Raw genomic sequence first — 26,889 nt, 5'->3', positions numbered from 1 at the left:
GTGACTTTGGATTGATTTGTCAAGCTGTTAACCTCCCAATCGAAGCGATCGAATCGTTTCCGCTAAAACGCACAGTATATCGAAAACAAAAACCCTTCCATCTTGTTTCAAAAGGGTTTGGCCCGATGCGGCAATTAGTTTCCCATCTCGGAAGCGTCATAAATTAACGTAAACACATTTGCTCAAGATAAAACACTACCGATAAAAAGGTTGCAATTGATTTGCCTTTCAGAGGTTGTACCATAGGTCGTAAGGGGTAAAATACAATTTAATTATTTAATCACCGGGTTGACTAATTATGGGCACTTGGAAAGGGGGTTAGTACACTCACGGAGGGCGCTCCTTAACGGCAGATCCGTTACGGAAAAGAACAAAGAGAATCTCTGAACCCGTTGAGTACAAAATCACATAATTGATTTTTCAAATCGTTTTTTTAAAGCTAATTGTTTGCAATTGAGCAGACAAGGTTTCCCCCGGTTAGCACATCTGTAGGACAAATGGTAGACGAAAGAAAGAAAAAAAAACATCTAAAAGCATACAGCAAACACTAGTGGGCACAAGAATGTTGTGTAAAAATTGATTCTTGCACAGTGTCATAAATTATTCGTGCCTTCGCAAAACTAGATAGTTCTACAGTCCGTAAACTAACGCCTCTGCGTGAGTTGTTCTTTCTGCTACAAACCCGAGCCATTCCATTTACGAAACCGACGCTTGTTTACGATCAATAAAAAATATCGCACCCATACGCTGCAGGAAGAAGAGGAACGAAAAAAAACCTCCCGCATGTGTTTTGAATGAACGTAACATAGAAAATTCATTCATAAAACTAAAGGTGAACAAGTTTCGCGGGCACTATTTTACCTCGAAAACAATCTATACTACACACATACGTCAGCGGGTATGCAGGCACGAGAGAGAGATAAAATGGAGTGTTAAAAAAAACATTCACTATAGCTAAACGAACAGCTGGGTGGTTTTTGTGATTTTTTTTCTTTATTCTACACCCTGTGCGCTGTTAACAACCCTCGGCAATCAAGTTCAACCGATCGTGTGGGAGTGAGTGTTCTTGGAACTTTAGATTCTTGCTATTTTACAAAAAAAAACACACGTATTAAAATTGCTAAGAGTAAGCTACGGAGAAATCATCGCCAACGCATCGTGGTTCGCCCTCGCAACCGGATGTTCTGGCGACATTTTTTATCGACTGTGTGTCAGCTGCTGCTCCGATTCGATGCGGAGGTGATGTATTAATCGATACTAATTCAAATGCAACACAAAATATAATCCATTTCTGCGTTGTGAACGAAGAAAACAAATTGTTAACAATACGAAAGACTTTTGGGAGAATAAGCGACGAACCTCTCGAAAGAGAGGTTAAAAATTCTTTTTCATGTCTAATGATCATAGTAGATCGATTAGGGACAAGCTCCATAACATAAGTCTACACAATCAATCTTAGCACAGAGGGTCACTTACACGGAGACTCACTGTATGTTTAATAGGGACCAGTTTGGTTTTAAATAACCATCATTACCTTCGTTTGCAAAACGACCATTTGCCATTAGAAGTGCTTTTGATTCGCGTGCCGAGTCGATTGCAGAACAACATGATTGATATGATAATAAATAGACAGAAAATTGAACGGAACCGCTGAACACTATTCAAAACCGGTCGCTGTTTAGATTTAGCGCCAAAGTCCGAGCTCGGTTTTCTAGAGCGAAAGGAAACAATACCAGTTGTAGATACTCAACTCAACCTGATTTGCACAACAATATAAATATTTATCAAGCTTACAGTCAACCATTTATGTGGGGTCGGTTTAAACTTGGCATGGGGTTCGTAAGTGATTTTTTTTCTTCTTATCAACGACCAGACCAGACACCCTAATGGTTTGTTATAAATCTGTAACATGCAACAAAAACTGGTACTAAAACTGTCGCGTCATCGGTGCGACTGCAAATAAACAAAACTCCTATGCAAACACTAATCGCTCTTGCAGTTTCAAAACCCACCTCCAACCATTTCCTGCAACTCATGCTCAATAATATGGCACCGACATTTCAGACACCTACAGCACATAAATCTCTTCATTAGTTAATTTCCGCCGTTCGGAATATGTTGTGTCGGATTGCGTGGTTGCGCACGTCAATGACAATGGCTGCCGTTGCCAGCTAAACCAATCAACCTTAATCCCAGGCGGTCTGATTGGAATAGCCGGAATGCAAAATGCAACGAAATAATTCGTCACCATATGGATCGTGTAGGATGCAAATGTCCTACCCACGTAACGCACACGATCTGTCTGCAAAACGATTAATCGATACAGCACGATTAATCGAGCAACTGGACATTATTACTTGCCAGCAAATAATCTTTAGTAAGTTGTAAAACAACCCACCGGGCAATTTTTAACATGTTCTAATTTTTTTTCTTCCCTCCTTATGATATTCATGCATATGTAAATGATGATTTTTCTTATAATTACAATGATTGAAACATGAACAACATGATGAGGCATGAATCAAAGCGTATCAATCGGTACCATTCGGCAAACAAAACAGCACAAGCAAATTACGCACCAATGCGGAAAACGATACGTGGAAGTTTGACCGCTAGCGAAATCCTAGATGCTAAACTTACCCGCCGTGTCCACTACATAAGATCAATGGCGCAGATATTCGGGTGGGAACGGTTTTAATTTACATCGAGTTTTGAATTTTGAGAGGGGGAGGTTTTGTGACTCCCCGTTTTGTATGCGTAATGAATGCGTTAAAATAACACCAATCAGACATAACGACACGTGTCGATTCAATAGGCCGATTAGCCACGCAGCCCAATATACGAAGATGCATGAACGGTTTTAGTGGCATTGGGAAGATTGGGAAGTTTGGTTTCGTTTAGTAAACACATGCGCGATTGTGATGTTGGTTGGTTTTGGTTGAGTTGCGTCATTTGGTTTTTGTTTTTGGGAAAAGTGAAGTTGTGGCAAAGTGGGAAAAAAGAGGTGATCAGTACACGAATGCCAGGAAAAAACATCTCAAAACTGTTGATTAATATAATTAAATAATCTACAAATGTTTGTGTCTTCGAATGGCAATTTAAATTAAAACGATTATTGCGTCATTTGGTTTTTGTTTTTGGGCTGCTTATCATATACCCAATTGCTTATCATATTTTGAATATTAAGTATAAATGTTTGTGAGCAAAAAGTGAAATCGACGGAACTACCTAAAATTTTGTGTGATAAAAAAAACGTGTGAGCTACTACTTTAAAAATAAACCATAGTGTATAACAGTTCCAATGTAGAATATTATCAAATCTACGAAGAATTAAAATTTAAATAGCCTTGTGTAAATTTTCCTGCATGCTTTCGAACAATCCCTATTCGCAATTCGTATATTCTTTCGAAACGGTTTTAATATTGAAAATTTTCTTCCTAAATTCTTCTCATCACCTACCTGGAAGTGCAGAATGATCGTCCATATTAGACCGAGCGTTAGTTTCGGGTTGCCGTCTACGATGTCCTCGGCCCGTATGTTGACTAATTTGATCTTTTTGTACCGCAGAAAATCCAGCGCCATCTGAGCGTTCTGCAGCATGTGGAAGCGCATTTTTCCTTTCTCCCTTGGCTGAAAGGTAAAGACAATGAAACAATCAATCTACATTGTTTATACGATTCCTCTCAATTATACTTACAAGATGTTCGCCAGATAATACTTCCAAGAGTGAAAGAAGATTGTGTCCATCGCGCAGATCTTCGAACAGGTCATCGACACGACGGGAGGCCTGAAGGATGTCAAAAAATAAAACAATCCAAGAGATTAGTAGGATGATAAAACATAGTTTAACGCTTAATGTTATACCACTTAACAGTCCTAACACGTCTTGTTTTAATCGCAAAACACATGCAACAGTAAGATAACATATGCAATCAAGGATAAGCGAAAAGATCAAAGTGAATCTTTACGATTTTTGTCGTATCATTTCCTTCGATTAAAAACAACTCAAATATTGTATCTGGATTATGGGTTTACTATGAACATTTATGATAAAATAAATTTTAAGCCAAAAAGAATTAACAACTACTTAAGATAGCTTTAAATCAGCGCAGAAAGATAAAGTCAACTATGAGGCTTAACTAACGATTTAGAAACCAATATCTATGTGAAATAAAGTTACATTGTATCAAATTTGATAAGCGTATACAAAAGACTAAAACTCAAAGAAGTAAAATCAATTAATATAAGATTAAAAATTTTAAAGATAAAAGGTAACTTCTCTGTGTGAATCAAGTGTTTTGTAACGTTTATCAAAGAACAAAACCATTTTAATATTGAATTTTATATTTTGAATTTAACTATAAGGAAAAGAGATAAATTAATTAAAATTTGTAAAAACCTAACAAAACAGTATTGAAATGTAAATAGAAAAGATCTAACAATAATTATAAAAACGTAACACTCAAAATAAGACACCAGCACTCCAAGAAAACAGAAGAATCGAAACTATGAACGAAATCATTCACACAACAACAAACAACGAAAGTGTAACACACATCAAAAACAACCCCAAAAAACGGTCGCCGTAGTCAAAAACAACAATCAAACGACAATTTGGGTTATTTTCACGTTGCAAAACGAAAACGAATCCTTTCGACTTACAGCTGGCGGACAACAGGGTAATCCGTTGATGATTACGCAAACATGTAAATGGGTGTAGGTCTGTAATAGAGGACGGAAGAAAAATGGAAATACGAAAAATAAACTCGTTTAAGTATTTGAGCAAACTTGGCAGCAGCAGGTGGCAGTAGCAACATGTTACCATTCAATAAAAAATAAGCACACCATTTTAACGATAATTTTAAAAAAGTACTTTAAAAATATATTGTTGGTAAAACAAATTACTATTGCTACTTTTAAAAGTTTAACTAAATTGTTCAATAATAAAAACTAACAACATCCAATTGGCAGATATGGCAAAATGATAAAACCATAATTTTTCAAATGAAATTGCACAATTATAATAGCAAAAAAAATTAGGAAGGGCACACTCAATCAAACTACCACAACGATAAAGAGGATCTCAAGCATACCTTTAAATATTTCCAATGCTTTTTTTTTGCACAATGAAGGAGGAATAAAAGGGTAAAATCGATTAACATAGAGTTTTTTTTTAATTATTGAAAAATTAAACAAACGCGATATTGGGAATGACACAAGCACACACCAGCAGTGTGTTACGGGAGGCAAGGCCATGAAAGAGGTTATAACAGTACATGTAAAAAGGGATACATTGAACAACGATATGGGAGGTGAAGAAATGTTTTAAGATTACTAAAAAGATAACGAAATACCCGATGTCGCAGAATTGATTTCGCAATCAAAAATATTATAATTTATACTTAATAGTTTTTATACTCACAACCTAAACACAATAATCTATTTCATTTTTTTCTTATTCGTTTTTTTTTTCAATTTGACGGATCACACAAAAGTGATCCCGGATCATTACGGATCGCATCGCCGTATTAAGGTGATCCCAGATCATTTGATCCCTTATTATTGGATCGGATAAGATTTTTTAGCCATGGATTAGATCAAATCAACTGATCCACCTCCAATCTAAATTAGCATCATTAATTCAAAGTTCAAAGAATGACTTTCGGCCCCAAGAATTTTGAGGATTAGAGGAAGACAAATCGTTTTAAAAATAAGGATTGCTACGTAGCATTGCATTTATTCTTTGATAATTTAAGCTAGTGTACAATTCACGTTGCTTGGGAAACATTTCCTTCTTCCAACCGTAAAAGGGCCTCGTGAAATTCCTGAAGCCGTAAGACCAAAAAAACAGAACCGAACATTGTGCACAACTCACCATTTACAATTTCAAGAGAAAAAGACAAAGTCGGCGAAAATGAGTCGAAGATTATTTCCTACCACATTTGATAAGATACGCATAGATAGTGCACTACAGAGAAACCGCTTCGTACCCGTGTGTGGAGATAGCGAACTGCCATCGCGAATGACAATCCATGGACAAGGTCGTTGAAGGTAACTTGCTTGCCAGGCCGCACACGAGCGGATGGTACGCGCGTGAGGATTCCAAACTTATCTTAGACTTGTTCTCCAGCTGTATGGAACACAGTTACATTTATCAAATTGCTCTTGCTACACCACTTTTATCTGCTCAAATGTGTGCGACACAAAAACTGTTCCGCAGCTGGGTTTTGATTGTTACCTTAGTTCCGTTAGCTTCTAACATGTTGGAGCATAAGGTAAATGGGGAAGCAATTGGTCAACGATGTATGTACTTCCATTCCCAATAGTATAATAGTATCAACAATTGTTGTGCTTAAGAAATCTTTGAAAAAGAATCATTCATGTGAATCATCAGTGAGGAGTTTCAATCCTTAAAGATTCATCAATCGTGTAAAATTCATAAATGCAAAAGAATGAATTCTCAAAAATTCAAATACTAAGGTATGTAGATTGTAGCGGCACCAGTCTTCAGGCGATTGCGCCGAATCCTGGCCTAGTCGTGCTCCTTCACGACAGACTATCGAACTACGGCTAAGAACAATTGACAAAAGAAGAATATTTTCTATTTTCTAGCAAAATAATTCTAACTCAATAGACTTGACTAGACTTTTTTCATCAGTAAAAAAATGTATTGTAGAAGCTAAAATTTTAAACAGTGCGTAAAATCACGAATCTTTAGACATAGAGAAGAAACTCATTGATTTATGAAACTGTGAGAATTCATGACTTCATGAGTATAGAGTTTCAGAGTCATTTATTCAATTTAAAGATTCATTCGGGATTCATTGATTTGAATCAGTTTCAACCAACACTAGTATCAACACGTCGTCAAATGTACTACATAACTCATTCCCATCATTTCATGGCATCTGCACTTAAGACTACCTTCAAGCGGAGTTGATTGACCTCCGCGCAACTGTTTCATTTCCTCTCAATACTCGCATATAGTAAGATCGTTAGCATGATGTACACAAAACGAACACAAAACGAGCATCTTTACAATTTCGCATACTTAATTGGTTGAGCTTTCACCGAAACCGTCAGCTTCCGCTGATGGTTGGTAGAGACGGGAATGGTTGGCATGGCTTTTGGTCTCTCGTAAAGGGTTTATATTTAGGGAAAGAAATCGCTTCGCTCGCCGTACACTGTCAAAGGTTAACATGCTCGCGGCAAAACGTGCGCATAAGGGAATGCATACAAGCGCGGCCAATTGCCACTGTGGATTAGAAATCGAAGAAACAACGCTAACTGCATCAAATTGCATACCTTCAGGGGTATTGGAGTAGTAGAAGGCTTCCACACTGAATAGGTGAACATTAAATAAGTCGATGAAAATCTGAACTATTCTCATTACTTTTCTTTAAATTTAAACAATAATTTACCAAAGAAAACTAAATCAAATTTTGAAGAAACTACACTAACCTAATTTATTATTGTTCTTTAATTAACAAAATGATAATTAAATAAACATATCCAATGCTAACGATGTTACTATATCGTCTTTAAAATGTTGTTAAATAAAGACCCAACCCTAAAATCGCGTCACGGTGATTGGTACATACAGCCCACCGAAAAAGTTTCGCTTTTTCTTCCAAACATCTAAACTCAAGTTTAACCTCCCAACACGTTTAACGCGATCATTGATTGATGTGTTGAAGCAATAAAGAAAAAAAGAAGAAGAAAGAAATAGCAACAAAACCAAAACCTTCGAAAATGAGCAAACCGTACACATTGGCGGTAAAACGTTCATTAATTTCGTTTACGCAAAACGGAACGAAACCTCGATTGATTTCTGATAGGATTAACTCCCGCCGTTTGATGAAAGCGCAAGACGGAACCGGCATCATCGCTGGGAGATTAGCTTTGGCAGGTCAAACCAAGCTGTTGTTTGGCTTTTCAACAGCAAGCCTGTGCCGGTGAAATAGAGCGGAAAGGCAACGATTGAATGACGCTTCAAACATCAGAGCAAAATAGTGAGAGGGAGTGCGAATATAAAGAGGGAAGCTATTAAATTAACAGAATTTTGGGAAGTTCTTTATCAATTATAAAGATACTAAAAAAATAGGTTGCACACCTTAGTTTTGTAAACCTTAGCTTTCAGAACCCTCTAGTTTATATAAACCTCGATTTACATAAAATTTGACAGTTGATCTTCAACGATCAAGAACCGAAGACGCCGAGAAACAGATTATATGAAAATTTGGGAAAAAATGGTAAAAATTTAATTTAATTACTTTTTGTTTATAAAAGTATATTAACTCATGATTGAATAATATCTAACTTTCACCAGTATTTATTTTATTGTTTCAAAAAACATTTTTCCAAAGACCACTGTAAGCTTAAATGAAAATTATGACATTTTTCTCGTAAATAACATAGCAAATGTTCCAGCCATACATTAAATTATTACACGAATATGATGCAACCTGACACACGAAAATGTATCGGATTACGGAAGAATGTAGCCCTGATCTGAGTCTAAGCCAGGCACTTCGCAATGGTTCCACCAGAATTCGTCACATCTTTCACCCAGAGCTGTTAATGTCGTCGTTTACGTCGGAATGGGTTTTAGACGACGCTTCGCACGCGGTTGTTTATAGCGCATCCTCGTTCTTTAACGATTCAACCGTTTCCGGCGGATATCGTTCGTGATGCATTTGCCCTCATTTTTGTGCCCCATGCAAAAAAAGGGAAACGATTTTGCGATCAATGGTTGTGTTTTGTGAAAAACTGTGAGCACAGAAAAAAGCATTACAAATAGAAACAAAATACTCATAGAGAAAGAGAAGTTTTCAGCATATTTGTTAAATAAATTCCATCATTTATTGCATCTAGCGCATTATGATCTTTTCGCTTTGATCTTCCCTTTCTAAAGCATATTTCCGTCAACGGTCGGGAAACGTTTCGCTTCGCATTCCACTAAACACATTAGGGGCCGCAGGCAGCAAAACAAACGACTTTGCATATCGGTTCACATCGGTGTACAACCTTTTTCGACCGTAAGGCGATGCCAATTTCTCACTCTCCCCCTTTTACTACGTTCCATTTAAAACTACAATAATGAATGCCATACGTTTATGCGGTTGCATTCATCTTCGAACGCAAATAATGAAGGCGAAAAATAGATTTCATTTCCTGCAAAAGACGCCCATAACAGCAGTCGAGTACGGTCGACACCCGGCTTGGGCAAATGCACCCAGACTTAGCCCGAAAAATGCATAAAGCAACACTAACTGCACACACACGGTAGGCATATGGGGGGGCTAGCCATGTATCCATCATCGTCAATGTGCGCACAGTTAGACGCTCTCAGACACTGTAGACCACAGACATATGGTGCACGTTCGAGCATCTACACAACCGTGTCACGTGTAGGTCATTGTACCGCGAGATGAAACTGCCACTCTACGTCTCTACGTTTGTCTGCTGCTTCACAGCATCAGGCAGCGATGTATGCCAATTTTTCCTACCAAACAGCTTCTTTGCCAACAAAGTGAACCAAAATGTGTTGTAAGCACATTTCCGTACCATAAATTTGAAGTCTTGGAGTTCCGAGACGTACGGTTCCATACGGTTCGCTTGATACTAAAAAGGTTCATGGGGTTGCGATTTTGTGTGACGAATTGATGGTATATTTTATAATTCGCCTTCCATTTACTTTACGACGGATTCATGTTGCTTTCCATCTCATGCTAGCTCGCACATAAGTAAGAGATAGGATAGAAAAAGCGAAGAACACTGCAGATTTCGTTCATCTAATGGCAGATGTGATGGATTGCCCATCGCAGAGCAGGAAAAGGCAATCCAAAAGAGTAAAACCCAGAGAACATGTGTTTTTTTCTTGCTTTTGCCACATCCGATTCGTTAAGACACGTAAATTTTTTTAAACATTTAATATTGTTTTGAGTGCTGTTGCTATTTATTTTCCTGTCTAAACAAACAAAAACTATTTTTTTGTAGAGAAAAAAACAATAATGTCAAACATAAAAATAAATAAATGTCTTTTTTGAACTTTTTTGTGTTTGTTCACGACAAGCCTACGCTTGTGTTATTGTGTTATTGTTATTTTATATAAATAAATTAAGTCCTTCCGTGCAGCTGCTGAGACGGTCCTGTGCCTTGGCGATCGGTCTAGTATACTGATGGTCATGGTTCAATTCTCATCTAGACCGATATCCGTGATAAGCAAAAAAATATCTAATTGTCATTAATATAAAGTCAATTTATATAAGCCGATTATCCGTGCACCATGATACGATTTCAACTCCGGATAAGCGGATATCTCGGATAATAATTTCGTTTTCTTCAATATGATGTAGTATATACCCACACATTGGCGGTATAAGGGGAATTGTTATATTATAATTAGTGGTTAATAGTTGCAAAAGAAATCTGCGTATTTTTGTTCAAATTTAAGCATATTTTCTCATTCACTATCGATGCCATTTCAAAATGTCAAATCGCCATTGGAATTGTCATTTCCGAGCTACACGAATAATCGGACACGCGGTTAAATGTCACCCGAATAATCGGTGTCCCCCATACATGCATGGCCACTAAAGCCATGCACAAATAGCTTCCTCTCAACATCCGTGTAATAATTACCAATGAAAAGATCAGTCTTAATGCACGGCATAAGACAACTCGAAGTGACATCTACACCCTCTATCATAACCAAAAGAGAGGATATTAACCCTAACCTCGCACACCCAATCAAATGTCAATGAGCAGCTGTCACAAGCAATTATAAATCAAGCGTGCATTTTCTGCATCATCAGCTGCACCAGTAAAGATGATCGTCACCAATCATTACGAATGAATTAATCAACTATCAATTCTCCGGACGCCTTAATGGTCTCTCATACCATTCTGTCGTTCTTCCCAATATGTTCCTCAAGTTCCTGAGGCGGAGCTCAGCGCACTAATGGGAGATTGAAGTTATTGAAGCGAATTAAATGGTGCACTTCAACCAACTCCATTATGGGACAATTCAGTTTGGGACACCCTCGTCTGGACAACCATTTCACATTGGATATGTTTTGGATTGGAAACAAGACCTAGACCGATCCCTTGACAACCGCCGTGTCCTACTCCATCTCCCAAGCAAAGAGAGTTGGAATAGCTTCCGGCGCATCTTCAACTCCATACTTCTCAACGCATTTTTAATCACCTCCCCGAAATGGATATTAATTGTTCGCTTCACGCGTTCGGTCGAAGTTGATAGATTTGAGTGTTTACGTCGTCTTGGTCTTGATGTCCATCTCTGGACATGGGACTAATGTACTTCACGCGGTTTTTTTCTTCTATTTGCTATTTTTCATTCCACTTACAATCTTAGCGTACGCAATTTATGCACCACATTGGGGATGCACATTTCTCAACGAGTGGCACACAAACATGCACGAAAACGACCCTTTTGCTCCCGGGGTCCATAATTCATACAATCAACCTTAGTCGTCACAGGCGTCACACATATTGAGCGAAATCAAGCACACGCGGAGACATACGAAAAACCGGTCCGCCCGTTTTCTTTTTTTTTTGCCGGTTGCAGATCACGCAGGCAAAAGATTTATGTGCACTCCAATTACATACGTTTGGGGACACACATGTCGTTACGCTATTGGCGCCTTCGTATTTTAAGAGCATCTGACGCACGGCGTACACACATACGGAGGCTTCTGGGGGTGCGAGCACCCAAAAGCAGTTGATCCACCAACACAGATTCACTGTTGCAAATGCTGAATTTTATGCGAAACAAAACAACAAGGTGCATCGTATGACGATAGGTAGAAACACCAGGAAAAGATCCTGCCGCCAACATGGAGAGGGTAGAATATAAAGGCCGGCAGGATTGTCAATCATGTTTTACGAATTAAGTATTGTGGTTTTGTGCTTGTTGTCGCGCCACAACCATCGGCGACGATCGGCGGCAAACCTGCGTTCACGTCACGGGTGGGAGTGTATCGATTTCAATCCTGCCATCTACGGTGCGCTGATGATTCTGCCGCATCTAATAACACCCGTGTACGTACATGGCTTAGAATAATAGCTCCATATAGGCAAAACGGTCTCCGGTACCAGTGTAAATCTTGGTGTGAAACACTGATCGTTTAGTGTTCGGTCATACTAGCGAGTACTTCTCGCTATTGCACCCATCCAAAGGCAATCAATAACACGTGTTTGTCGTGGGTAGAGCTGTTGCAACCCGTGTAGGTACTTCGCTATGCGCTGATTTAATTAAATCCTTTCCATTCTGTAACTTGTTGTTGTGTTTTTGGTGCGCGCGACATCGATCCATCGGTGCCAAAGGGCGTAAACGAGAACCTTCCACCGTTGTTTGTTTTTGGCACGGTTTGTAAATGTCGAACATTACCCGTTCGGGATCGTTTCGGAACCATACCATGCGAGAACAGGCCCGTGGTTGACGCCTGCAGCTAATTGGGTTGTTAGCGTGGAACGCAAAACTTCCCTTCGGAAGCTCTTAGTATGTTCGACATACTCGAGACCGAGGGACTCGAGCCGACCGCATCCCTTTTAAGGAAAGTCGTGTCGAGCAGCTGATGATAGCCATCTTCGTGTCTGACCTATTTGTATGTTACCACCGGAATTTTGCTAGAAGCGCATGTAGAACATACAAAAAGAGGCCTCCATACTTCACTTTAGCCTTCTGTGCCTAGAAGTGAATGAAACGATAATGAAAGTGATTTACAGACGAGCTCTACAACATTGATTATCTGGTTTATATCACAAAATGAAGGTTTAAACATTTCTCTTTAGAAATAAAATATAACTTCAGATAAATCCTTATTAACCAACATCACTACAAATTCCAAGTGCTGCTTAGACACTTTCTTCACGACGTCGATGACCTTTACTTTCTTGTATGAATGTGAAAAATCTTTAAATTCCACAATCATTCACGTTGCATTGCAACCTCACTCTGCTCGCTACGATCTTGATGAAGCATTCCTAAGCGAAAAAAGAAATCATAAACTGTATAAAACTAGTCGCACAACGCGCTGCTTACCCCTTACAATCAATTAATCCTGCCTCTGTTGCTGAATCCAAAAGCTTAACCATCCTCCTCCCAACATCACCACCACCACCAGGGTCAGTACATTGCAAACCCGCGGGAACAAAACAATGGATCTGATTCAGTGTAAAATATATTTCGCGAAATGATACCATCTTCACCAAGTGGCGACGACTCGCGGGTTTGGAGCGGACATCGACGCCCCGTCCGTAGACGAGGAGGTTGTACACCAGACGCCGACCGGTCGGTTTTATCTTAATGCAGCCACTAACAGTACCAGTTTTGCCCTTTTTGCGAACGTGAGCGGATCGTTCCAATCGCAAATCTGTATTACACCATACACAGCATCGAACGACTTTTGGAGATGTCTAGGTCGGGAAATGTTAGGCATCGGCGCACGTAGACAACGTAGACAACTCTGTGTATTGGTTATATGTGAGAGCGAAAGGAGTAAAACCCCTCTCTTCTGCACCCCAGGAATGTGCAAACCAACTTCCGAGAGGAAAGTGGTTCAGAATGCACACGAGACTAGCCAACTAATTGGCCCGAAAGCCGGTACTGCTAAGGCACGTGTATCTACAAAGTGGTCTCTTAGGATCGTAACGCAACGCTGGTACAGCGCCAACCAGTAATAAGCGCACAAAACCAGATTGTTGCACAAATTCTCACGATTCTTCACGCACAAACAATGCAACTCGAACAACGATAATCAGCTGCTGGCATTCAGCGTTAGCCTTCAAAATATAATTTGTTAACAGACTGCAAGAGTGATGATATGATCACTTTTAGGATCTTTAGTACAACCGGTATTAAATCTTCATATCGGGTTCGTTAAATTTAGTACAATTGTACTAAAACTATTAAAATTTAAATTAAAGAACAATCGTTTTATTTATACTCCTAAACGTCACACGTGGTTTATGACGTGATAAATAAACGTATCAAAATTTACAAATACTTTTTCACCATTCATCAACACTCGCGTGTTACGCATGCAGTTCCACTAGGAAAACATTGCACCATCATGCACAGGCTACATCTGAACGACGCGAGGAGAGCAAGTTACCGGATGATTGCTGGCAAAGGTCAGTGATCATAAAACAACACAATTTACGACCAATAACTCAATTTAATAATCAATAATTGCAACTGAAACCTTGCTACTAGCTGCCGGTAGTCTTGCCCGCACAAGAGCGATAAAGCTGACAACCAGAATAGTAGATGGGCAACATATGTACCGCATCCACAAAGGGGTTTTTTGTTGAACGGTCTATAGAGATGCTGCTGCCAGCAATCAATAGGACGCACGCTCGATTCAGTGGTTGGTTTTGATAGCGAGAGCATCAATTTGCTTCACGCTGGCAGTATTAAAAGCCTGTTTTATAGCGTTGCGCCACATCGCGTCACATTCTTGTGGTTTACTTTTCTAATTGATTTTGAGGTTATTGCTTGTATACTGCTGGAAATGGATGCATGCAGTCGTTTAACCTTGCTATTATAAAGCATTTGCTACATGGCAATACATCGCTGAAACTGTTGTACTAAAATAGGATAATTAGAACACATCATCTCTTACCATCGAATTGACCTAAATCCTGCCTTTAAAATCCACTTCTAGCGGTAAGAGCTCATCTAACGTGAGCTACTTGGAAAACATCTTTTCCCACATTCCAAGGGCATCCTAACGGCTTCCCAAGCCGATCGTTAGCTGCACCAACGAAACCTGCCAGGCATCGCGAGTGGGGGGTACAGATAACAACACCGTTTCACCGAACCATTTTCTGTTTTCACCTTCGTGAGCGTGAAACATCGCATCCGTGACAGAACCATTACCGCCGGCGAATGGGTGAAACAAGGCCCGAGCCCAAAGTGATCGATCGGTCGATGATAAATAAGTGTCTAAGCTGTCGTTTCGTACGCTGCATGATATTCTTCCTACCGCAACAGCGGTGCCCACACCTCGACGGGCCAACGCGCCGTTATGAACGGCGCTCGAACTCGCGAAAGTCGAGTTACAAGCCCCAAAAAACACATAGAAGCTTGGGGAGGTAAAAGTGTCGAACACCCGCCATTTGAGGCTTCCCATCGATCCCAGGGTTTTACAATCTCCGATCCATAGATTCATATTTCACGTTTTTCGCGAACATTTCCAACACCCGACTACTAATGAATGGTTAACAACCGGATCATCGAACGTTGTGCCGCGCTCGCCGCTAATCCAACCATCAAAGAGCAAAAATACACCTCTTTTTTGGCCCAGACGAACTTCTTCGGGTGGTTATAATTGAACGGAAGACGTCTGGATGGTTTCCAACCATTGTCCATCCACGTCCATCCAACCATTGTTTTGACACCCGCTGTTTATACGGTTGTCAGTCATGCAGCGATGTGTGTAAAGGGAAGCTAGTTTTCGTTTTGATTTTGATAGATTTCTCCCGATAATTAAACTTTTCAGATTCAACCGAGAATACAGGAAATCACCGTGATTAGCGAACCTGGAACTGCATGCTAAGGTTAATTGAAAACCAAGAAAGAAGATGTAACATCAAAAAGGAAGATAAGAGAGATCTTGGATAGCAACATTAATATTTTTTAATGTCTATCGAGAGAATTATGATTTTATTTAATTTTCAAAATATTGGAGAACATCTCTCTTAAACATTATAGCTCAAATAATTTTTAGTACAACATTTCAATTTAGTACATTCATTAAAAAAATCTGTCCTATGTAGTCCCACATCTAATTGCAATGTCTGTTCCGATGACCTTGTGATTCGGCGTTCAGTATAGTACATCCAAGATCATGGATCAAATCACATTTGGACCGATTTGCTCAAGCACGAAATAAAACAAATCTAGCAAAACCTCCATTTATATAACAGACATGACTTAATACATCATTAAGCCAAAAAGAAGACGAAGCACGCTATCATTTACTTTTTCAAAATTTATTGCAATTACGATTTCTTCAGCGTAATCCACCTGAGACAATGTGAAATGAACCGGATCTCTAGTACAATGCAGTAAGCAATACGATCAACACATCACCCAACAACAACGAACCCATATGACCATCGCTCGTGAGAAAATAAACATAAAACCGATTTCTACCTTTCGGACGGATCTCAGGGACACCCGTTTTCGCACACACTCACTTAGTTACTGACTCTCACTCCGGTACGTCCCATTGTATGCAAATGGGTTTGAATTGTACCAAAAGAAGAGTTTCAAAAAAAAAACGAAAAATCCAAAAATCCAAAAAACTAAAATGATAAAATATCGAGGGCCACCGGGAATTTAAATTGATTCCCAACCATACGGGGAGGCGGCAAGAGTCAGACAGACGAACAGACAGTGAGGCGGCTTCTTCTCCTGACTCGGCTCGGCTACTTGCAATGTCTGCAGTAGCCTACGCCTTGTAAGGAAGAAATGACCAAAAAACCTTTACCGGCACACAAACAGATACCTCACACCAACACCTTATCGAATGCGCAACCAAGGATCGGTAGACGCAAAGGAGAACCCTTGACAGGCGTACACTCTTGCGCATTGTGTTTCGGTCCCGCATCATGTAACGGAGTTGGAAACGAAAGTAAATAAAAGTGAAACCATAGCAGTGACTCAGACAAGCAACTGGATAAAGCTAAAGTGATGAAATAAATCCTTGCCTTTTGTTGGACAAACGAATGTTTCATGTTAGTACCGAGAATTGGACTATGAGCATTTCATTCTTCAAGGTTTTTAAGAATTTGCCTCTCATACCAGCTTAGTATCATAGAGGTAACTATCTAAGACTTCTCTATTATCTGGTTTATTAAAAGAAACTTCAGGCTGCACTCTCTTCAATCAAAGTTCTTCAATGATGAGGGTGCGCAACTATTCTCCTCTTCACTACGATTACTAGGTACTCGAAACGTCTGACCTATGCGCCACTAAAGCACCGAAGTGTTGCAGCAAACACATCGATTCATCGGCTTCCCGAGCACTAAAAAAAACAAGTACTGCACCACCCCTTTGGCACATTACATGAGCGTGCACCAGAGCAAACTGCACGCATAACAAACTGCATTCATTAACGCGCCATCCCTTCAAGAGAGCTCGGGGGACGGGAGAATACGTTCGAGATCGCAGGAACCGAGGGTTCACAAAGAATCAGTGTGACTGGAGCGCTCTCGCTATGGTTCGCGAAATCGGGGAATGTCGTCTCGGACTCTAGTCGTCTCAATCATCTCTCCAAGTACCCTCCCCAAGGGAACACATCGAAATAAGAGGAGTTGTTTTGTTTGCAGTGACTTCTTGAACGTTGGTATGCTGGTTGGTTTATTACGCACGGTCGGCGACGCTTTCTTATAGTGACCTTCTTCTTTACACACTCCTCCCGCATGTACATCCGCACCCTTACCCTTTTTGTTCGATTAAATCTCTTTTTTTTTCTTACAAAGAGTCACTACATTACGTACGCACCCAATGACCAAGAGACACCGTAATGTATGTCAGCAGAGCTCAGTAGCTTCCGTCGCATGAGTTCGGTAGTGTGGAGGTAGGAAGATTTATATGACCAGCATGGGTGTGTGTGTGTATTGGACAAGACTTCGTGATCGTTTCAGAGAATCTGACCCAATCTGACCCAAAACCCGACAAACAGGCGCCATTTGCACGCGATCTTCTCATCATAGCTGCTCGAAACTGATCGAACAACTCGATTTTTACGGCTCGCGCAGTTGATCTTCATGATGGAAATAGAACCAAGTGTCTGGTAGGCAACTTGCAGAACTCATCCTGTCCGCTAAGTCTAAGAAACAGCCAACGCCAAAAAAACCGTCTCTTTGTGCTGTCTACCATCGTCTGCTAATGAGTTCCCACATTAATATATACTTCTTTTACATTAGCGCTCGAGTTATTTACCATTTCCAACGCGCTAGGACGACAAAAGATCAAAATTCTTCATTCTTCTTTATTTTTTGCTGCTCTTAAGTTTGCAACCAGTTGCGTGTAATCCATAATGCAAAAGACGGTGTTCCAGGGTCGGTTCACTAAAAGCAATTACATAAACATTCAAGATTCGTTTAATTAGCATACAAATTGATAATTTGACTCTACAATGATGATCACCTTCAAAAGCCTAGCAGCCAGCGCCTTATGGGCGTGATTACACCCTAATGGATGTGTTATTTTCGTTGCCCGGAGGATTGTTGTACGACAATGAGCGTTTATGAGCTTGCTAACCATTGTCAAATAAATCACGCCTCTCGGTGACAACCGTTTTAAATTAAACATGTTTTTTTCTTCTTGAAGGCACATCAACTAAAACACACCCGACTGTGACTGGATGACATAAAGTTATTGTTTGACACGTTTCGAAGCAGTTGCGGATAGACAGACACCCGTTCAAATCTCTATCAGCTTCTGTTTTCCTAAACACAGCAAGTTGTTTTTTTTTTCATACCTAAAAGTTTATTCTTGATTTGTTGGATTGCAACCTCGAGAGCAACCTGTCATTGCTATACTCGATTTACCTCGAAACTTAAAGTTTGTAGAATCGTGTATGTTTATCAACAATATCTTGGTGGAGCTTTGGAACAATATTTCAAAAAGTTTTCGGAGAGCTGTCAATTCGCAAATCAGTGTTCCTTTGCGGTGGTCACCTTCGACGACTAAATTTGTCGCCTTTCACCACAAAGCCCCGTTCTCATGGGAAGCCTCCGCGCACCATTTGGGGAAATCAGAGCACGCATAACAACGCCGACAGTGCGATCATACGCATATCAGACGTGCGTAACGTAACTCGAGCCGATCGTACCACGACCAAAGGGACCAAACCGGGCTTTCTAGAGCAGATAGGGTCCACAACAAACAGCAAAAACGAACGGACACTGCAAACGTGTTGGCGTTCCCCACGGCGAGTAACGCAAGTAGGCAACGAGTAAATCATTCACATGAGTCAGAGAGATGCATGGCTTGCATACTTAACAAGTCGCGAAACAGCCTACCAGACCTAATTCCTGTGAACTTCTCTCCCAGTGGAGGCAGAAAGAAAGCGCGATGGGGGGAATTGGGTGATATTTGCAGTATCGGATTTTTCCATACAGCCACCAACGTTTTTTTTGCTATTTCTTGTGGGTAGTTGCGTTGAGATACGTTCCGCTAAAGATTTATTGCCTCGGGCCAATGTAGTGGCCGCGGTTTGTTGTCGTGGCCCGGTGTGCTGTTTCGGCACACCACAAGCTACCGGACTTCAACACACTTTTTGCGGGCGGTTTCTTTAATCGGATCCGCTAAGGCAGGAAAGGGTTTGGTAAAAAAAAAAGTTGCGATATCATGATCGGTCCATGATCGGTAATGCTGCACACTATTGAGTGTAAATTATGTGCTGCAGGGCAGTAACCAGCACGACACAAAATTCATTCAAATGAAGCAAAAATGGTCGATGGGAAAGTCCGAGTTTCGTACTGTAGTATAACTACTCTACTATGCAGACTAACGGTGGAAGTGAAGTAAAAGTAGAGGAGAAAACTATGCTTTTCCATAAATATAAACAGTAAATTTACTTTACAATAAAAAGTGTTCAAGATTTACAAAATGTTATATCCTTCAAGAAGAAAAGATGCACCGGAAAAGATGCAACTTTATTTGGAAAAGATTACTCATCGACACAACGAATCACAATCGTGTGCAGCAAAACAAAAACAAAATCTTAAAACAAAGAGTTACATCGTTGACCTTCCTGCATGAGTGCACTCGATTGACCGGCAAAGAATAAATCTCTATTGAAGCATTGATTGAATGACACTCCCAATTAAGCAGCTTAACCGTCTGTCTACATTCAACGCTCAGCTTCACGCAGGAAGATCTACACGCTTGAGCAGCATGAGTGGTTGTGATTTTGTACCCTTCGCTTCCTGCTTTACAATGAGCGCTCGACCTACATTCTTTACCAGCCAAACGTTAGACACTTTGGAGGCAATATATCTTTCAGACGACAAGAACTTCAAGAGACAAAACACTGAGGCAACGAGCAATCGATTAATCATGAGCCCATTATGGAGAGGCGGGTACGTTTAATTGCTCCAACGCTTGGGTGTTCCAAAATATGGCCTGAGCAAGCCTTCTTTTCCGATGAGTCTCGTGAATGTCGGTCAATGTCCATTGAAAAATGCTACCAAAAAAATTAATAAATAGTTCTTTTAAAATGGAACATTTTTTCCATTTTTCCAAGCTTCTCCAAACTCGATTTTTAATCAAAAGATTTAATTTTCGAATTGTTTTGAATGTAACTAATGAGCAATACTTACAAAAATGGGTTAATCTGTACTTAAATATAATGTTTTACTATTTAAGACACTAACCTTTTTCATTCCTAATTAATCTACAATATGCTTTTGAAAGAGCAGATTAAATATTTGCAACTTTGTTCAAAAGACTTCATTGTCCAAACAAGAAACGAACGTAATGCTGAAGTAGGTTTAACATTCTATCTCAATACTAGATTACATCTCGTTGAAGGAATGCTTAAACTTCGTTTCCTTCCTCGGACATTAAAATAAAAGTGAAAATCATATGGACAATACAATGAAAACTGTAAAAGTTCTTATAGAACATGAATTATAGCAATTTAAAAATGCTATAAAATATCAAACTTGTAAAACGAATACCGAGAACTCTAAAAAAAACCTTAAAATCCTAAAAACTGCGACATCGAGTTCATATCTATCGAGGAGGAGGAAAAAAAACACGTAAACCAAAAGTTGCGAATACGAAAAGAAATGAGAGTGAAAGGCGAACTGTTCATGCGCAACGGGTCGCGGCGCCCGTATGTGTGTAGTACTCGTGTAGGTGGAACGTGTGTACCGAACGATCATGAAAACGTACAGAAATGATCGCAACGCTTCATTCGACAGCATCATTATGATGCTGATCATCATCATCATCGTCGTCTTTCGATCGTTACGAAAACAACGAAATTGGCCATGTCCGTGTCTTACCTTTTTCAGATGTTTGTTGACCCACTTTGTGAAAGTTTTCTTCTGTATGGCATCTCGCTCATCTGTGCATGGGAAGGCATGAGCACCGAGTTCGTTGACGTTGATGGGATGAGGCAGCAGCAGCCATCAGGAGACAGTTGAGTTGATCCATGTTTCAAGGCGCCACCCAGGTGAAGATCCGCACACACAGATCAACCGTTTCGTTTCCATTAGATTCACATGATTATTATGTTTTTTCATTTGAAAATTCATCAAACGGTGATGCATGGTTGGGTAAATCCGTTGTGGTGAAGAGAAGAAATGGAAAGAAATATTAGTACATTTATCTAATTATGATAAATTGCGATTTTAATCAACGAGCGCATGCTGAACGAACAACAAGAAAACGTTTATTAGGCAGATTTAGATTGATAAAATGATCGCAAAAACCGAACCACACACAAAAACATTTATGCTTTTAGTGGCGGTATCTTGTTAGGTGGTTTTCGTTACGAGCTTTTGTAACTCTCCGGTTCGTGCAAAAAAAAAACTTCGCTTCAAATTCACTTTTCTTTCTGCTTTCCTGTTCCAACAGAAATCGAAATGGTACATCTTAATCACCGCTTTAGCGAGTGTTTTATTTGATTGCAGAAGGAAATTATAATTGACGGCGATGGAAACATTTGTTTCTCGTTGACCGTTTTATTGCGAGACGACGACGCAAGAGATATGCTACACACTTTCGCCAGGAAATTGGCAGTTGACTACCGGGCAGGATTTTTTATTGGATTGTAAACGAGAATAATGTCACATTTCCGGACAGAGAAAATTGAGAAGCAAATTATGTCAAACGCATTACAACATCTCAGCTATAAATAATTAGATAAGTTTGGCTGTTAATTGCCAAATAAAATGCATATAAAATGAATTAATCTGAAAAAATGCTTCTAAAATGTTGTCCGTTTTGAAACCATAACATACTAAGCTGTCAAATTTGACAGCTGTCAGATTTGTCACGTGACATTTCTTTTTGGCGCAAATATTATCTGTAACAACGTAGAAATCATTGTTTTTCTCCTTTGCAAATTATTCATGTACGTTTTCTGTGACATTGTTAACACCTTCAAGATACATAATGAGATGCTCATTGAAATACCATTCATATTATGCCCTTGAATTATACTCAAACGTCATCTACCATCATAACCCGAATGGTATTTATACAATAACATGTTTTGACAGTTAAATTAATGCAATTATTATTTTATGCAACAGCTGACCCGGCTAGCAGTCGAAACAAATTTGCTCATAATTCAATACAACTTCTGTTAGCTACTTATTTCTATCTCTTTTTTTTTCTTCATTCACACCTTCTAACGCCCTATAAGAAAAGGGCTATTAATGCTGAGATAGCTGAAGTGGAATTCAAAAGCGTACACCACATTGAAACTGTACCTTTATGGTGCTTTATAATGAGCTATGAATTTCGCTTTATACAGTACCGGTAAGCAGATAGTAATGACGTGAGGTATCACAACTGAACACCAACAACTTCACACACACACACACTGCTTGTTCAAGGTCCAGAAAAAGTGACAAAAAAGACACGACAAGGTGTTGCCCACCATTCATTACTTTTCCATCGCTTCCCCAGCTGTGTCGGATACCGATGATAAAGCGGACAAATTTGTTTACTTCCTCCATTGTCACTTAAGGCGTAAGGGTTTTAAAACAGACAGAAGGATCTGGGAATGCGTGAGCAACACCCAGTTCGGCAATCGGCCAGGGAGGTTCCTCCCCACCATTTCGTATCGTGTCACATCGTGTGCGCGACATGTTTGACACTCATTAGCATAAGTTTCCTGCAAAACCACCTCACGCTCAATGCTTTCGATCCATTCATACGAAGAAGAAGACAAAAAAGCCTTATCACTGACTGAAATTTGTGTTTTGTTTTCTTCTCTTTTTTTTCAACGCGCCTAGACACACCGGGTCCAAAGGTAATTTCATTCGTTACCCAAAAACGGGTAACGCCGCGGCCCTAGGCATCACTTCAACTTTGGGTACAACGCTTAGGCCCTTTTTTTTCGACACGCCGATTGCCTTGAGGTTGATTGTCAAACGGCTGGATGAAAGGAAAACCGCCTCACGCGACACCTTACGAAATGGAAACATTACAAACATTTCGACACGAGCCCTTTTAAATGGCGGGCCGGGGAAAACACGTCTCGTCATCTCGTCAGCTGGCTATCAAACTTGTTTACACTCTCGTATGCTGATTATATTGAAGGTTGATATCGAATGATATGCAAAAGAAGCATATTGATATAGTTCAGCCCTAAGAAGACTACAAAGTTGATATTGGAGTATTGAAAGAAACTGCTTAGAATTAGGATTCCGTTGTTTGGTATGGGAATTATGGATCTTAAATTTTAACCAAAATTAAAAAAAAACCCTTAAAAACTTGAGCTATTTTAAATGATAAGCTTTGAAGAAAAGTATATTACCAACGAAACTTTCTAAGCTTTCTTCAACAATTTATCTCCACCATCGGAACCATGCAATCAATTTAAAAAATAAACCATTCACCTAGATTGCACGATAACGAAACTTGATCGTTGTCAATGAAGTCGAAAAGAGAAAGAACTCTCCAAGACAGGGTCCCTTGTCTGCTTTATCCTCCCTAAGCACCGTGGAATTCATATTCGCATGTGATCTTGTACCCGTGCAATAATCCACTAGTCTCCAGCGGCTAATAATCAAATCCTATCCTGATGTCAGCACTATCTCGGTAACAACCATCACACAGGAAAGATAAATCAACCGAACGGAACAATCCAAGAAGTGAGTTGCTGATTTGTTTTCTTCTTTTCCTTTGAGCACAAATTCAATTACCACCACGACGTCGTCGTCGTTGTCGTGGAGGGCTTCACCGCAGGAAGGTGAAAACCGGTTCCGGAATTCATCAAAAGCTAACCCATCAATCTGTGGGTGGCTATGAAAACGGGGTGGCGGAGATTGTATTGCTCCTTACTTCACTTGCGAACATACACACGCACATCGGCATCGATCGTAGTGGAAGAAGATGAATGGCCATCCAAACATAACACAGCAACAACATGCGAATAGCCGGAATAGCAACAAACCCGGAGAGACAGATGATCCGGGTCGGATCTCACCGATGAGAAAGATGCGAACCTTACGTCCTCAAACAGAATCATGGTCGAAAAAGGGTAGATGAGTGAGTGTAGTGAAGATCTTGCTTAGTGAGCATATCTATGTGATTCATTCATGCATCGAACTTCAAACAAACGTGTGTTATATTATTTTGAGGATTTTTTCAATGTTCTGCTAGTTCTTCAAAGTAGATATGTAAATTTTTATAACTCCAACTTGTTCAAGATTTCCATAAATTGTTCCAAAGTGAAGATGTGACCAGAATCAATATCCCAAAAACTCAATACCCCAAAAAACGACTTGACAAATAATCACATAAAGCGCAAATAAAACGACTTCTGCGGCGCCATCAGCCACTATTTTTAGCAAATAAATAACATTGCAGCCCATGTTTTAACATTCCACCGAACGATACCGATGACAATCACGAATACATGAGACAACGTAAATAAAGCGATCAATTGACAAGTGACAACTTTTTTTATAGCAACTCTTCCCACAGGTTGCGAAAGAGAGTAAGAGGAGTTTCAAGAAAAAAGCCTCCACCCTCAACATGACAGGTCTTAGATGTCAAAAATGCGACCGATCGATCAAAGGGATCGTGCGTGAGTCGAATGACCAATGGGCACGTGTATCCGTGACGATAAAAGGCTTGATATAGACGAGTTCGACGATATGCTTTCCCGAATTACTCAGACACCTCCTTGCGTCTATTGCTAAGTGACTAACGTGACACCAGCTTTCATGCTTACGTACAGCGCGATTACTCTGCGCGATATTATCGCACTCTGCCGTCGAATGATTTCCGTACAAATGGGAAGGTTTTTGGTGTTTGATTGGTAAACAGATTGATCGGTTTTTTTAGCGCAACCGGAACATGTATTAAATAATAAGGTTTCCTTTGCTAGACTAATCAATCATTTTGCAGTGATTCTTTGAAGGGAAAAGAAGGTAAGATGTTACTAAACAACTAAACTCGCTTATCACACCAAGAATAATAGTCCAATCCATGGCATTCTATATGTGAAGTACACAGTATCACCACTCCTCGTCAAAAAAAAATATATTGAAGAATTGTACTCTTGGGTTACTTGTTACTGGCAGCGGACATACGAGCACATATCCAGCCAAAATCGTGCACACGCTTTTGTCGCAGTTGAAACGGAAATACCAATATTTGAATTGCTGTCAATGTCATCCGGGGTCCCATCTTTCCATTAGCGTATGTGACACAAAACACGTATTTCCAGGCGAATTACTCATTGATGACACTGGAGGGGAAGTTGGTAACTTCTTCGTGACGTTCGCTTCACCTTCACCAAACGGAACCGGTCGGTACTGGAGAGAAATTGTTAATTCAATTATATCTCATTACGCTCGCAAGAAGTCACGGCGAGTGTATTGATCATGAACACAAGACACAGCCCGCTGTATGATGCGTATTAACGAAGACAAAATAAAAGAATAAAAGCGCAACATGGAAATCTAATCAATCACGTATATCACGATAACGGAATCAAAAGATTCATACAAGTTTTAGCTTGTTTGTAATTAGCTTTCAAATATGATTACAACATCAAACAATGCCGCACGATGTCCCCTGCAAGCATTGTAGCACAGATACTGTTTCATTTCCTTCTGCACAACAACCGAAATCCAAATCTGATCAGGATGACGTGACCATCTGACAATGACGAGCTTAACGCGCGGTCTAGATAAACAAACGTTTGTGACGTCAACGCCGAAACACAATTGCACTCTACTGACGCACGTGATTTCTATCGATAAATGCCCGCCAGTTCGCGTATAAAGATGGTACATTGCAATTAATTTCGAGATAGTCAACGGAACATTTTGCACACTATTTAGCCATAGGTTCGGTGAGTAATCGTTTCATCCACTGACCAATCCTTTCTTTGGCTTCATTAACGTGGAGAAGTAAAGCGAAAAAAAGCTATATAGAAACAGTAAACACTAAACGATTGTAGACAGAATTATCAAGGGTACGTGACTCATAGTTGCATATACCCCGTAGTAGAATCGGCATCGAATGGCACGAATCGTAATTTAAGACAGCTCTCTACACTCACCCATACAAAATAACGTTTCCGTAGACGACAAAGAAGGGAGAGGTCACAAAAAAAAAAACAATCGTACATGAGTTTGGAAACGCCGAACGGCGATAAATCAGACACTGTGTGCCATTATCGAAATGAACACTCTTGTTCATGATGAGATAACAAACACACCTCAACAGGTGTACGGTAGCAAATTTGGGTCAATTTTTTTTGGGGATCTAAGCACAAAGCGATTTTAAAATTTTATAAACCTTGAACTTATGATAAACTTTTAAAACTAATTTATAACTTTTTCTTCATCATAATATGATACTCTAGAAAACATAATTGAATGCAAATCGTAAAAAAAGAAAACCAAATAACTATGATAAGAAGCATTAAGAACATAAAAAGAGTGCGAAATTAAACGAAAACCTTGAAATTTTGTGTAGCTATGCAAAAACTGTGTTAAAATTATGATAAGAATAAGAAAAGTAATGAAAAGTAAAGTAACTAAACGAAAAAAGTAAACATCAGAATGATATAAAAGCAAACAACTTGCAATGAAAAATCTACTTTGAGCAAAAACGAATGAATGAATTTTGTTCTCCTACATTTAATG

General features: G+C 39.6%; 1 protein-coding gene across 38 annotated transcripts in view; it reads right to left on the bottom strand.

Moving 5' to 3' along the window:
- Positions 1-26,889, bottom strand: part of LOC125768453 (dystonin) — a 184,018-nt gene that overhangs the window by 78,331 nt on the left and 78,798 nt on the right. For 23 of the 38 annotated variants that reach the window (XM_049436111.1, XM_049436121.1, XM_049436118.1 and 20 more), the window contains 4 exons: positions 21,055-21,116; positions 4,663-4,722; positions 3,698-3,787; positions 3,460-3,630 (listed from right to left, as the gene is read on the bottom strand). In XM_049436111.1, the coding sequence (XP_049292068.1) occupies positions 3,460-3,630; positions 3,698-3,787; positions 4,663-4,722; positions 21,055-21,116 (383 nt within the window). The remainder of the gene's footprint in view (positions 1-3,459; positions 3,631-3,697; positions 3,788-4,662; positions 4,723-21,054; positions 21,117-26,889) is intronic. The other 15 variants (XM_049436122.1, XM_049436123.1, XM_049436134.1 and 12 more) reach the window with 1 other exon arrangement.

The sequence above is a fragment of the Anopheles funestus genome, chromosome 3RL (genome assembly GCF_943734845.2).
Source record: "Anopheles funestus chromosome 3RL, idAnoFuneDA-416_04, whole genome shotgun sequence".
In the NCBI taxonomy this organism is placed as follows: domain Eukaryota; kingdom Metazoa; phylum Arthropoda; class Insecta; order Diptera; family Culicidae; genus Anopheles; species Anopheles funestus.
Note: the sequence above shows the minus strand (reverse complement) of the source record. Positions and strands in the feature narration are given on the sequence as shown.